Raw genomic sequence first — 15,723 nt, forward strand, 5'->3', positions numbered from 1 at the left:
GCTAATATATAGATATATTTTGAATATTAGTTTAAAAATTTGTGAAATGACCTATATAATGCCAAAACCTGTATAACGCAAAAACTCTGGTTTAAATTTGGGCGATATAATGGTCTTCTACTGTAGTAATATTGTTCAATTATTGAAAATAACCAAAAAGTAATGTACTATATCTTTATGATGTATAATACATCATTAATATAACAAAGTAATATAATATTCCTTTTTTACTTGTATTTTATATTCATAAAATTATTAGTAATGTAACAATTTTAATTAAATATTAAAAGTGCCTAATTAATTATTAAACATCCCTCAGAAAAAATGAAAATGTCTAATGACTGTGCATTGACTAATGTATATTATTTATTTCTGAGTCATATAACTAAAAGTAGCTAACAGAAGAAAAATGAATAAAACAACTAATGCTAAATGAACTCCATTAAAATTGATAGAAATGCCAAATGAAATTTTAGATATAAATAATGAAAGAATTCTTAATTTTAAGTTTACATATTGTAATTATAATATAACAAAATAAAGAGTGATTTGATTATGCATTTAATATTTTGAAGACTTTAGTTTGCGCTGATTGAAAATATCGGATATATATCAAAATATCGGATATTTTCGAAAATATCACGACATTTTGAACCCTGGTAAAAACAGTTTTGCAAAAGGTTTACTTCGCTAAAGATTTTTTTTTTTTTTTTTTGTATTCTCTTATTTCCTATATTATTTTCTGTTGAATCATAATTTATGAAATAAGGAAGCATTATAAACATGTATGTTTTTCTTTAAAGGGTGGTTATCCTGCCAGGCTGAAAAAAATATTAATAGTTGCTGCTCCATTATGGTTCAAAGCCCCTTTTAAAATTCTTCAGCTATTTTTGAGAGAAAAATTACGTGATAGAGTAAGTAGATTTCAAATATCTCTATTTATGGAAAAATTGCACTTCATTGATGTGTTTCTAACTCAAAAATTCTATTGATTGATACAACGAGAGGCAAAGAGCTGTTAGTGACAGGGAAAAGTTATCGAAAAAAACAAGTGCAAATCTTGAATCATAAACTGTAAAAAAGGGTTCACACTAGGGAAAAAAGTCGGAATTTTACATTTGAAGTGAGGTTTTTTTCTTTTTTTATATTGCTTGAACATTTTAATTATATATTATATTTGAACAAAATATTTGCATATCATGTAGCACAAAACTTATTTAATGAGCATGAAATCAAAAGGTTGTTTGCAGAAATAAATGTAGGGGAACATGGGGCAAAGTGAAATGGTAAAGTATTTACTCTGGTTTAGGCTCACCTATCTGACATTATTTTAACTATGTAGAACCATATGTAGTCTATTCCAGTCGGGGGGAAAATACCGCCAAAAATTAAAACATTTGGTAATACAGGCAATTTTAAAAATTTGATACTTATATTGTAATATTTATTGTAAGTCAAAAATTATTTTTGTTACTATAAAATGATAAAGTTCTCGTTATTAACATTTTAAATAGGAATTAAAACATCCTAATACCCATTACAGTATTAATTTAGTTAATATTAATCTTATTTGTATTTTAAATAAACGCACAATTAGTCAAGTACATACGGGGCAAAGTGGATGAGGCAAAGTGAAACAGTTTATTTCATTTACTCACTCAATCATTTAATATAAATCACTTATATTTTCATCTTAATATATAAAAATCTTCCGTGCGGACGTTTGTCACCATAAGGCTTTTAAACGGCTGGACCGATTTTGATCAAAATTTTTGTGTGTAATTAAGTTGTGGCAAGCATGGTTTCGAAGTGCGAAGAATCAAATTGGAAAAGTTTTTGTTAATTAATTAATTAGTTTAAACATTGGATGGTTATATCTCCCAAATGTTTAATATTTATTTTAACCTATTGTTGAGCGAGAACTGAAATAAATATTTAACCCGTTGCCAAAGGACAATAAGAAAGCCAGCACTGCTTTTTGTCATGAAATTTCCTACTGTGATATGTCAATTGAGAATAGATAAAACGTAGAGAGAGAGTGAAGCCTTCATTTCTTGAAAGCAACGAGTTTAGGTCCACTGATATATTTTAAAGTAAAGTACTGAAAGGTTCACGCAAAACGTGTGTTCTGTCGTCGTAGTTGAACCATGTGACCGGATCGGTGCTTTAGGTTTTCTTAACCAAATGATCAGAAAGTACCGTTCCTAGCAACATTTGTTTCTCGGCTCAAATCCATCTGAGTTTTGGCACCAATGTCAAGAATACTTTAAGGGTTATCAAACTAATCAGTACATTATTAAAGGAAAAGATGATGGAATTTAAAGACGAAACAAATTTTATTTTCGTCCAGATAAATTACAACAGGGTAGTTCTATGCACAAAAGATCAGTGCAGTGGAAGGTCTTTATCTTTGGTGGAAAGAACAAATTAGGCAATATATGAAGTTTTAAAAGTTTTTGCTCAAAAGATTGCACCGCTAATCGGTTGGAGTTAGCTTTGCTCACTGATCGGCTTGATTACAGTAACGTGGTGGCTTGGCGACTTAGGCTATAAACAATAGAGTTGCGTGATCATTTGTTTACTTTTTCAAGCTACTGTTAATGTAATTTATTGTATTTTTTGTTTGTTTGGCGAAATATTTCAAATTGCAAAGAATTGTTTTTCGTTTTTAAAGAGTGTTTAATCATTTTAGTTGAAGAATGTGTTTATTTTACATCAGGAGGGGGGCTTCGTTTATTCCGAGAACTGTTTTTGCCTTTATCATTTTTTTAAATGATATCCTTTCGATTGTATTTTTCTTTTTTATATGGGGGATTTCCCGTTTGTTCTAGATGGCTGGTTAGTTTTTTACACTTAATATCTGAGGTCACTTTTTATCCTTTGAGTGTGGCTGATTCGACAAACCATCAAGTACGGGAGAAAATATAGTTAATAAAACAACTGCTCAGTGGGCATTAGATAAATCAGGATGTTATAAATATACGCATTCTGACACCAAGCAGCTCAAAACATTTTCTTTTTACTTATTTTTTTCAACTTAACGGTTCAAACACTTGATAGTCTATTGAAATTTTTTAACTTTTCAATTCACAAAGTTTGAACAGAACAATGTCGGGTCCTCTAGTTTATTAATAAATTCCTTTACTTTCCTTCATTTAGTAATTCACTTATTTATTCATTCATTCACTTATTTTCTTATTCATTCATTATTTTACTTGCTCATTTATTTTTCTTCATACATTGATTGATTATTTCTGATTATTTATAGATTATTTTTCACTTTGCCCCATGAAAAAAAAAGTGAAATTTTTCCACTTTTTTTTTTGAGACTCAAATTTACTGCCAAAAATTAAAAATACATTTTGAAAAAACTCAGTCATCTTAACCATTTCACTTTGCCCCACATTCCCCTACATCTTATTATTTTAGAGATATTGACTAATCTTTTTAAAATAAAACTTAACATAAAAATATCTTATTTTATGCTACGTAGGCAAGATTCTGTTTTTAAATCAATCTTTTACTAAATAGTGTACTAATGAAATATTTTTAGTTGAAAAGCTCTTTTAAATGAAAAACAATCCGAAAATGGCGATATTGCCAAGAAATGCATTTTGATGCAGTTTCAACACAATCCCGTACCACAGCGCAAACCCTGCCTCAGATCCTCGTTTTTTCCGTCTCCCATTCATCCGGTTCTCCAGATAGTCCACATCAAATTTGTAGCCTTTATCAAAATTTAAGTTAGACTCTGGTTAGATACTTTTAAATTACTAGCTGCGTGCCCGGCGTTGCACGAGCTACCTAAAAAATGTAAGAGCAGTCCAGTTGATGCTTTTGTAGTACACTGACACTAGTTTCTAACGCGTTAAGGAATAAATAAATGCGCGTAAAGCAAGGTTTAACTAAGGTTAGGTAACTAAAAATAAACTGCATGTAAATCACTCATTTACTTTACGACGTGCACGGTCCTCCTCGAAAATGAAAGTTATGTCATGTGACGCGTATTTAACAATCAGGCTTGAACAAAAAAAAAAAAAACAGCAAAATTTTGCTGCAGATTACGGCAAAATAATCGAAAAGTAAACAACTTAAACACCCTGATTACAGGAAAAGCCTTAAAACAAAAGCCTAATTTTATTTCTTTATATTCGAGAAAAAGAAATGGCAACAGATGTTTCTTTTCAATGATTTTCTTCACGCTGTAAATTTTAATAAAAGCGTTCATCCGGAAAGTTGAGTTGAAGCACTGAATAATAATTTGAATGGAGGAAAGCCTTCGAAAAATATGGATTTTATTTTGAAATCTAAGAGTCATAATTAATAATTTTTAATTGATATCTCCGCTAATTATTATCGGAGGATTATGTTAAATAGCCAAACATGAAGACGGGAAGATGACGAATCCATCGATACCTGTTTCGATGGTCAGTTCACTGTCGTTCGGGAGAAGAAGCTTGGACATAGATAGATAGATAGATACTCAGATTTTATATGTATAAGATGATAGAAAGAACGCAAAAGTACACTAAACATTTGCTTTATACTTTGCTCTATTAATGATAAAAGGTTTGTATAATCACACTTGATTCAAATATGCATATTTGAAATGGAAGACAGAAAACATGTTTTTTTTAAAGAAATGATTTGAAAATTTTTAATATTTTTCAGTGTCTTCTAAGCAATCTATTACAAAACACAGTTTTATATCATACTGAAAAGTTAGTCCGCTTATTTGTTTTGCTTATTACCCCATGCTACCCTGATTATCCGAATTTCGATCATTGCAAAGTTGCACTGTAATAAATAGTTGCCAAAATAAAATTCACTATTGTGACTTGCAACCTCCTTGCCTATATTAGGGGGCCGGAAAATAATGTTGTTTTATTTTTTATTTTTTCAAGCTAATAACTTTTTGAAGTTTTTATTTTTAATTAACCATGTAATTATACCCTGGTTAGCAATAACCTTTTGCTGTGTAGTGAAAAAAATTTCGGTCAGGGATAAATAAAAATTCATTGGTTTTTTAGAAAAGTATCTAGAAATGGCATTTTGGATATTAAGCAAACTTTCAAGATTTGTCGTCACATATATCTTTACTAATAATAAAGCTGAAAGTCTGGATCTCTCTCTGTCAGGATCTCTGTGACACGCACAGCGCCTAGACCATTCGGCCGATTTTCATGAAATTTGGTACTAAATTAGTTTGTAGCATGAGGGTGTGCACCTTGAAGCGATTTTTAAAAAATTTTGTTCTTTTTCTATTTCAATTTTAAGAACATTTTACCGGGCAAATTATCATAACGTGAACGAGTAAATTACCAAGTTATCATAATGTGGAACCATAACATGGAAAAGCCAATTGGCAAGAAATTCACCATACATTATGTGTAAATATACAGGCGAACCAAAAGACGTTTTAATTTTCTACTAGGGGCAAAGCCGTGCGGGTACCACTAGTATCAGAATAAAGGGAAATCAGATGTCAGGAAAGTATGGGGGGATGAGCGGGTCCACCACAGCTTATTAATTTTTTAGGGGTTTATCTTGAGCAGTGTAGGTCTGCATTATCATGTTTCAGGATCATTCCTTTTCTGCTGATAATAGCAGAAATTTTCTCGCCACAAATTTCACCGTCTGATTTCTCTTTCTTCTGATCACTGAAACATTTTCCATGAGGCAAAAACTTAAAACTTGGGCTCGTACCCAAGATGCCATTTCCTGGTATTTTGCTCCAAAAATAGATTTTTATGTATCTGGAATTGAAAATTTGCACACTAGATGGCAAAATGCTGTTGGTAACGAGGGTCGTTGATTAAAAATATACTTTAAAAATTTCTTTGTTTGAAAGAAAAAACATTACTTTCTGGTTTTCTTAATAGTTGTCTCAATTGTATTTTTATAAGTAATATTACATTGTACAGTGAAACCTGTGTAGGTTGACCACTTGCGGTGCACTACTTTAGTGGTCAACTTAAACAGGTAGGTGGTCAACTTACAAAGGTTGATTTATATGATAAGGGCTAATTCCGTGCCTGAAAAAAGTGGTCAACTTAGACAGGTGGTCAACTTATAAGGGTGGTCAACTTCACAGGTTTTACTGTATTCTTATTATTTACTGGTTGATGGTATCAATAATATGGGCATTAAGCAACCTTATGCAATTATGTAACTTTTCAAATGTAAATTGACTCTTAGAGCATAATACAGTTCTGATTTTTTGCATTAAATGCTTATGTGCTTTAAAATTGTTTCACCAATCTTAACAGTTGCAAGTAATTTGCTTTTTAATTGTATTTTGTCTGTTTTACATTGTTATTTTATTCATGAGTTTTCATTTAGGAAGAATACTTTCACTTTATCTGAACAATTAACAATAAAAATAAAATAATATATTTCGTCGCCTCAGAGTAACAGTAGGATATCTTACTGTTGTTTCTGGGATTAGATATCTTACGTTTGCTCTGATATGTAAGTATAAAAATCTGTTGTAGTAAATTAAGTGCACTTCCTTTTACTATACCAACCTTTCAAAGCTTTGCATGAAAACTTATTGGCCAACAATAATTTTTGCGCAAGAATTTTTCATTAAAACAAAATAACAATCAAAAAATTTGATTTTTTGAAAATAAATTTATGCATAGTTTTACACAACCTTTTTCTAAACTTAAAACATTGCTGCACAAAAACAAATAGCAGTAGCCATGCACAGTACATCCTCAATATCTCGAATCTCTTGGGACAAGAAAAGAATTCGAGAAATCTAGTTTTGGAGTTATCAAGGTTTTAAAAAAATTACCCTTGTAACTCTCACAATTAATCACACAGAAGGTATGTGTATTTACAGGGTGTCCTGAAAAAGACTGACTGTTTTCAAAAATTTATAACAGGAAAACGGTAAATGATAAAAAAAAATAATTCTTGCAGAAAATTCATGTGGTGGGCCGTAAATTCCCCCCCTCCCGAGTTCCAAATTTTAGTTGAAAATATTTCCAATAGATGGCGCTGCAGATAGTAAGCCCGTAAATAAAAAAAAAGAATAGAAAATTACATCATAATTTTTTGAAAATAATGAACAAAAGAACAGAACAATATTTTCAAATAATCGTCGGCTGCTATCCAATGTCGCAATCAGAGGAAAAATCGATGAATTTCAATTATTCTTTGTTGACTTATCGGCTTACTATGTGCAGCGCCATCTATTGAAACATTTTTGAACTAAAATTTAGAACTCTGAGGGAAAGAATTTTTGCGCCCACTACATGAATTTTTCTGCAAGAATTTATTTTTTATCATTAACCATTCTCCTGTTATGAATTTTTGAAAACAGTAAGTCTTTTTCAGGACACCCTGTATGTATGTACTTTACATAACAATTGACAAGTTATTTTGAAATGAATAACAATTTTTACTTTATTTTCTCATCAACAAACTTCAATGCTCTTATTTTATCTTCAATCGTGTTCAATTTATGCTTTTCACTAGCCATTTTACACGAGATAAAAATTGAGAATAATAATTAACATGTTTTCCCTTTGGCACTTGAGAGTTGATCGGCTATGAAAACTCAACTCCGTGTCCTCCAAGTGGGCTTGTGTTTTGAAGAACAGCGTAAAGAATAACCTCTGGAGAAAACACAGAGATAAAAAATGCTGCAACACCCCAGGATTCGAAAATATCATGATATTTTCAAAAATATCCGATATTTTGATATATATCGGATATTTTGATACATATCCGATATTTTCAATCATTGCAAACTAAAGTCTTCAAAATAGTAAATGCATCCTTAAATCATTCTTTATTTTCTTATATAATTACTACAATATGTAAAATCAAGGTTTCTCTCCTTATTTATATTTAATATTTCATTTTACATTTTTATCAATTTGATGGAGTTTATTTAGTGTTAGCTGTTATACTCATTTTTCTTCTGTTAGCTACTTTTGCACAGTTATATGATTCAGAAAGAAAAAATATACATTAGTCGATGCAGTCATAGGATATTTTTTTTTTCTGAACAACATTTAATATTTAATTTTGCACTTTTAGTGAGAAGTAAAATTGTTACATTGCTAATAATTTTATGAATATAAAATAAAAAAGGAATATTATATTACTTCGTTATGTTAATGATGTATCAATGTATCATAGAAGTATAGTACATAACTTTTTGGTTTTGTTTATTAATAAGTGAACAGTATTACTATGATTAATGTACTTTTTATATTGAAAATACCATAGTTGAAAAAAATATCAAAATATCATGATATTTTCAAAATAAATATCGGATATATATCGGCGAACCCTGAAAAAAATTGATAGATTTATTATAATAATTATAAATGAACAACATTGCTATAATTAATATAACTTTTATAAAGAAAATACCGTAGTTGAAAAAATAAATATTGAAAATATCAAAATATCATGATATTTTCAAAATAAATATCGGATATATATCATGATATATATCGACTGATATATATCGGCGAACCGTACCTATGGTACCCATTTTCTTACATTATCTTGCACCAATTCCCTATATTTTCTAGGAAAAAGGGATGAAGAACTACAGGCAGATTTCTCTGGAACTGATTCTACTACAAAAATTGCTAAGGAGAAACTGCAATTAAAACTTGCTTCTGTACTAAAATTTTGACACTTTCAAGGGTTTTGAAATAAATTTTGAGATAGCTATAAAAATACTTGTAAAATGCAGGGTTTTTTTTTTTTTTTTTTTTTTTTTTTTTTTTTTTTGGCATAACATTAAGGGTTTGAAGATAAGAAATTTCAAGATTTCAAAGTTTGACTATATTACTGCTTTTCAATTGCATGTTGTTTGCAATAATTCAATGAAACTTTTGCAGGCAGATTTTTCAATTGTTATGACATAATATTTTATCATTTTGATTTCCTTTGGAAGCACAAATGAAAATAGGTTCATGAGAGGGGGGGGGGGAGCAAAATTTCTAAAGCTAATCAAAATAGATTAACAATTGACTTCCTTATGTGAGTTTAATAAATAATTCTGAGCCCAAAAATGAGGGGGGGAGTAAGGTTAAAGTCTATATTTTATTCTTTTTTTTTATTTTTCTTTTTTTAATATTCCTCATCACAAGATGAATTGTTTTATTGTCCTGTTATATAAATCTAAAATTCTACTGAACAATGTTTTTATGAACTGCTCTTTATTTCAATTCATTAGCTATAGTCCATGATGTTATACAAGTGTTTCCAGAATAATTATAGTAACTAATCATTGCATATATTAGGAGCTCTTGTTGCAACAGATATTTTCAGGAAATGCTGTCTTTTATATGCAACAGTTGTATGCTTTAAAAGGAATCCTAGTTCAATACTCATTTTGAAGTACACTAATATGATGTTGTTTAATTTTTTTTTTTTTTTTTGAACTCACTGTTATTAGTAAAAGTTTACTTTGCATTTCTGTTCCTGCATCCAATAATTATTCCAAATACAAGTAACAAAGATATCTCATTAAACAAAAATAAAAATGCTTGTTATTTATTCGTGTACATTAATTTGGTAATAATTAACTATTTGATAATGTGTAATCCGTTAGAAAGCTATTTGTCTATTCTATATTTTTTGCCACCATTATAGCTGACGTTTTTGATCATCTTATAAGTCTAACTTTGTGACATTTTATTTAGCAAACTGGAGGAGCACCTGTACAGAAGGTACAGAAACTTTTTTCCTAACGTGTGTTGTTAGTTGGTAAAATTGTTTAATTTTTTTGGTGAAATGGTGGTGGCAAAATTGTGCATGTTTCAAATTTATATGTCTTCCAAAATGTTTTCCTTCCTTCCTGTATTTGTTATTTTTCCTGTACAATTATAAACTTTCAGCCAACGTTTTTTGTAACTCTCCATTATTATTATTACTTTCAGATTATGGGAAGTACATAATTGAACTAACTTTTAACCATACCATTTTTTCCCCCGAAATTCTATTGAAAGAATAAAATTGTATTACGATGAAAACAAGCAAAATGTGTTTCAGAAGGGACTGCTTTTGAATCAATCAGAACAATATTTTTTGCACACTACTATTTAGTCAAGATCTTCTATATTTACAAATAATTGACTGTTAAAAATATTAGATGCATGGAAAATTGTAACAAAAGGTAGTGAAATACTTTGTTGGTATGGCTTTGCTGGTTAATCCCAAAAACTGACAGTAAAAACATATTTGCTTGAACATTTACAAGTAAAAAGCCTGAAAACTATCTGTTCATTGCACTGGCAGCATAGAAAAGTTATTATTGTTGGTACACATTTGTTAATTGTAGCAAATAATTCATTGCTTGTACTCTTACATTTTATTTCTTATAATTAGACAAGATACAATCCTAGAATTTGTGGTGACTTGCCTACATATACAGTAGACCCTCGTTCTATGCTGGTTTATTTTACGCGGTTTCGATTATACACAGTTTAAGATTTGACACCTTAATTTTATTTTACGCAGATGAGTTTCGGTTTTATGCGGATGCGGCAATGCGAACAGATAAAATTTTCCCCTCTTTCAAAATCCAAACTCCTAAAGATTGCAGATTACGCATAATCAACTGCATTTGGCAATCAAGCTTGAGCCACTTGAGACATTTTATACGATTGGTTCCGCAGAGCTCTTTCCAGAAGTAAAGTTATTAAACTCTCACAGTTCAGAACTCACTGGAAGAAGAGCTTTTAGGAGTGACAGAGGAGGCCAAAACCAACGAGGATAACGACAATGGTGACACACAACCAAAAACGTTCACATTGAAAATTTTGAGCCATTCCTAGACAATAGAAATGATCTTTCTGATTTGTTAGTGAAGGAAGATTCTGTCATGGAAACGACGCAAGTGATCATGGATGCCTTAATGCTCTGCAAAGAATTACAGAGAAAAATTCTTAATGACTGCCAAAAGACTACCATAGCCAGCTCCTTTTTATAAGCACTATACATTAATTTATGTTTTCCTTAGGCATGTTGTGCATAAAAGTTGATATAAGTACACATTAAACTTATTATACAATTAGTCATCACTAGAATGAAGTATTTTGTCATCTACAGATTCAAACCCCTATTTTAACACTATTATTAGGTCTCAATTTACGTGGTTTCGATTTATGCAGCATTTTCGTGGAACGTAACTCCCGCATAAAACGAGGGTGTACTGTATTTATACTACTCTTCCTGTCGTCCCTGTTTTCTCCCCCTCCCCCCTCCAGTCCATTATTTTGCAGATATACTTGATATTACTTCAAGCAATTTCTCTGCTTTATAAAATATGTTTTATATTTTTTCCAAACCCATCCATGAACTTTACATCTTTAAAAACAACAAAATAAGCTTTTTACGCATATTTTCATTAGCAGTAAATCATTGCATATAGTTATGTCTTACCCCTGGTTTGAGGGCTGTAACTTACTGCTTACTACCAAAGCTTTGACTTTTATTGACGAGTTGAACCGCACTCTTGCTGGTGTGCTAAATTTATTTTGGCTACCAGTTTGTTGACACTTTCAGTTTCAATAAGATGGTATTTGCCTCCAGCTCAGTTATTGGCTATTCCAGACTGATGAGTCCATAACAGGAACAAAACTGCAGTCTATGGATGTCGTAACCAGGCTGTCGGTGTATTGCACATATTTTCTTGTTTTTTTGTTTCTCAATTAAGAATTGAAAAATAGTTTTAATGTCATCCTGAAATCACATCATCAGTTTCATATAAAGCATGAGAGCTGTGTTTCAAAAAGTAATTATGGGATACAAAGAGAAGTTGGGATTCAGCTGTAGCTTAGTGGAGAATGGTACTCTTTTTTTTTTTAATGCTAATAATTTAAAAGGAGGTAGTGCAACCAATTGTTTTTTGTGAAGCATGATTGCTACATCTTAAAATGTAAAGCAAGGATTCAAACAAAAATTGGTGCACATATGGACGACCGTAAGAACTGAGGCTGACTTGTTTTTGACCTCAATGCCTTTGAGGGAGTGATAAACATGATTATAAAATCTCACGAATTTAAACGATGTGTCTCAGTTAAAGGAATGAATAAAAGTAAATACTATTAGTTTTACACCTTGATCAAAATGCTTTATTTATTTATTTATTTTTTAAACTTAAAATAAGAAAAAGAAAAACCAACTTATATGATTAGAATAAGGTTTGACACTAAAAGATTTGTGGTTGATCAGTTTACTTTTGTAAAATTTAGGTATATCATTTTATTTAATTGCTACTACATCTTTAACATTAAAATATGTCTTGTAGTTGAGTAAACTTATATGAATTTTGATTTTAAAAGTGCTTGAGTATTTTAAGGCTGAAAGTTTATAATTTGTGTTCCTTGTAACAACCAATAATCAACCTTTCCTTTTTTCCAATGTTATATGTAGCACGATGTTTAATGCATGTTTACTTTGGGAAATGTTTAATTAATTTTCTTCATTTTATGCAAGTTATTTATGCTAATTTTATATTGTAAAACTTTTTTCTCTTAATATTTGTGAGTTAGATGAATGCACCTATGTTTTTACAAAATGTTTGTGTTGGATATTAATTATCTAGCTGTAGACTATTTATTTTCATCCATTAAAATGTTATAAAGAAGAACAATTATTTATGTCAGAAATTTTAAGAACAAAAAAATTCATACAGGTGTTTCAAAGATTTTATGAAACTTTTTCATAAATCGCTGTGGAATCTTGTACAGATTTTTTTTTTTTTTTTTTTTTTTTTTTAAGTTACAAAAGAAGCCTTAAAGTTATTGTTCAGTTTCTTCAGTTATTATTTAACTAATATCTTTATTGATTAATCCAGTTCTAATCAAGTTTGAAGCTTCAACTGAATTTCAGTGGTAACTCCAGGCTTTCAAATGATGTAAAAAAAATTTCAAAGTGTAAAATTTTTCTCAATGTCATCAAATATATTTGGAAATTGCAGCAAAAAAAAAGCACGAGTTTTTGGAAAAATATTTTGAAGTTCACAACCCTCATACTCTCCATTTTTGCTGAAAATCGTGAAAATCGTGAAAATGGATTAGTTTCAGCCCAAAGTGAAGTACAGACATAGTTTTTGCTTCTTAATGCGTAGTAAACATTTCGTGTAGTTAAAATTTGAAGTATAACACTCTTAAGCTTTTACTTTGTTACTTTTCTGAATTTTTAATCTGAGGTCACAAACTATCCCACCCCAGTATTTTGTTGCAAAAAGGGACCTTTTTTTTACTAACGTAATGTGGACTTTTAAAGCATCTATTTTATTCCTGCCCTTTGCTGATAAAAATCTCAGTGATACATATTGTAATGAGATTTTTACTTAATTTTAGGTATTTATGGTTTGCATTCCTCAACTGTGTATTCATATACCATCATCATCATTACCCAAAGAACTTGGAGGCAGCTTCACCATTGACCACAAAGCTTGGCTTCAACACTGTCTAAAATCAACTACAAACAGATACCACGAAGAACTCTCTAGCTCGCCCATCAGTCCAACTCCTCTGCAAAATGGCACCATTCTTCCTTTCAGCGGAATAATTCAAGAAAATGGCTTGATTCACATACATCAAAGCTTTAATGATTGCGAAATGGACGTCGATGAGACGAGTGATCATCAAAATTCAGTTCACGAAAAGCAGAATTCTGAAGAGAGGGAAAAAGAAGTTGAAGTTTTGAAAGAAGATCTGTTGCAACTCACTGTGGTAATAATTTTAACGTTTATTATTTTAAATAAATTTTTGTCAGATATTTTCTTCTTCTTCATATTGAATTGAAATTTTAACTATCCTCAATATGAAACCATTGTGATGCAGGAAGGTGGTAAGCGAGGAATGATACTTCCATGTTCCACTTCAAAGCACATAAAGCAATCTTATATAATTAAAATCTGAGCGTATCTATGTATGGTACCTATCTATGTCCGAGTTTCTTCTCCCGAACACCAGTCAACTGACCATTGAACCAGGTTTTGATAGATTCGTCATTTTCCTGTCTTTGTGTTTGGCTATTTAACATAATCCTCTGATAATAATTAGCTGAGATATCAATTTAAAACTATTAATTGTGACGCTTAGATTTCGACATAAATCCCTATTTTTTGAAGACTTTTTTTCCTCCATTCAAATCATTATTCAGTGCTTCATCTCAACTTTTTGTAACAATGCTTTTATTGAAATTTGTAGCGCGAAGAAAATCATTGAGAAGAAAGATCTGTTACCATTTTTTTTTCTCGAATATGAACAAATAAAATTTCGACTTTTGTTTTGAGGATTTTCCTGTAATTAAGAGATTTAAAATGTTTACTTTTTGGTCATTTTCCCGCAATCTGCCGCAAAATTGTACCATTTTTTTTGTTTGTTTGTTTTGTTCACACGTGATTGTTGAACATGCGTCACTTGACATAACTTTTATTTTCGAGGTAGAACGTGCAAAGCTGGGCGACGTAGCTAGTTTTCATTATTAATTGTTTCCTGACCAAGACTCTTGTTCCATTCAGATGCTGTGATATTTATATGAGAAGTTTGTTCATATTTATTGACTTTTTTTTAAATTTCAAATTGGTAGAGTTAATGCATTATTGGTATTGTTGAAAAGCAAAATTCTTTCTCTGTAGGTCATAAATGTCAGGAATCGAAGATAATTATATAATTTTCAGTAATTATTCAAGTATTCATTCATTGACACTGCATGACAATATGTCTTTTAGAACCTTCATTTTGCCTTTTGGGGAAGAAAAGACATAAAAATAGTTAAAAGATTATTTTTCTTTTATTTTCTGTTCATCTTTTATTGTGATAATATTGTGTTACGTTAAATGATGTGTAAAATCATTAAATAATTTAATCATCAGTTGCATGATACCTTTTTTATAAGAGAAAAATGCTGATTGTAGTGTAATTGCACTATCTTGCTTTGTTGTTAAGTGCTGGTTACTTTTATTGTCTTAGTATTCAAAAACTGCATTGTTTAGTTACATGTTTCCTTTCATCTCAACATTTTACATAGCTTTCTGCATTTTAACTATGTTCTGCCTTTTGTCACAGAATATAAAATCTTCCTCTGTTTCCTTTACCGCTTTAGAAGTAACACATTTCAAAATTCAAGCAGTTCATAAACCAGGATAGTTCATTTTTGTCATGATGCAAGTGAATGTCCCCTTGCCATTGCCCCCCCCTCCCAAATGGCAGTTCATATTGTGGCCAAACACTTCAAGAATAAAATTAAAAGGATTTCAGTAATCTTTTTCAGTTCATAAATTATTTTTGAAAGTAAGTAAATGCTTATTCTTTTTATTGCTAATGAAATTATGTCCCAAAGTTTATGCCTTATTCCTGGCCAATTTGGTGCTTTTTATTGACACTCAAGCAATTTAAGAAAATTTTCATACCCATAGCCATAAAGGTGAGGGGGGGGAGATAAATCCTCAGCATGACCCCCCCCCCCCCACCCTTCCCAAAAATGGAAGTCTGTTTCTGTGTTTGTCCGTAATACATAATGTATTGTACGAATAGCAGCCTAAGGGAGGTCCAAAAATGGTGTCAGCCTTTGTGGGGGTGAAATTGTGACAAGGGGGAAGAAAGGGGGTGACATCACACATTTTTTTATAACAATATGTGCTTATGAAAAATAGCATAACTTGTGATGAAGGGGGAGGGGGGGGGGGGTAAAGCGAAGTGCCACACAAGGTGGGAGCGTCAATCTTTTTGA

The 15,723-nt window shown here is 30.7% G+C and overlaps 1 protein-coding gene across 1 annotated transcript in view; it reads left to right on the forward strand.

Annotated features, from left to right (window-relative positions):
- The window catches only part of LOC129224131 (tyrosine-protein phosphatase non-receptor type 9-like), a 75,571-nt gene that overhangs the window by 27,315 nt on the left and 32,533 nt on the right, over positions 1-15,723 (forward strand). The window contains exons 7-9 of the mRNA XM_054858547.1: positions 804-914; positions 9,678-9,704; positions 13,344-13,718. Coding sequence (XP_054714522.1) covers positions 804-914; positions 9,678-9,704; positions 13,344-13,718 — 513 coding nt within the window. The remainder of the gene's footprint in view (positions 1-803; positions 915-9,677; positions 9,705-13,343; positions 13,719-15,723) is intronic.

Source organism: Uloborus diversus, chromosome 6 (assembly GCF_026930045.1).
Source record: "Uloborus diversus isolate 005 chromosome 6, Udiv.v.3.1, whole genome shotgun sequence".
Lineage (NCBI taxonomy): Eukaryota > Metazoa > Arthropoda > Arachnida > Araneae > Uloboridae > Uloborus > Uloborus diversus.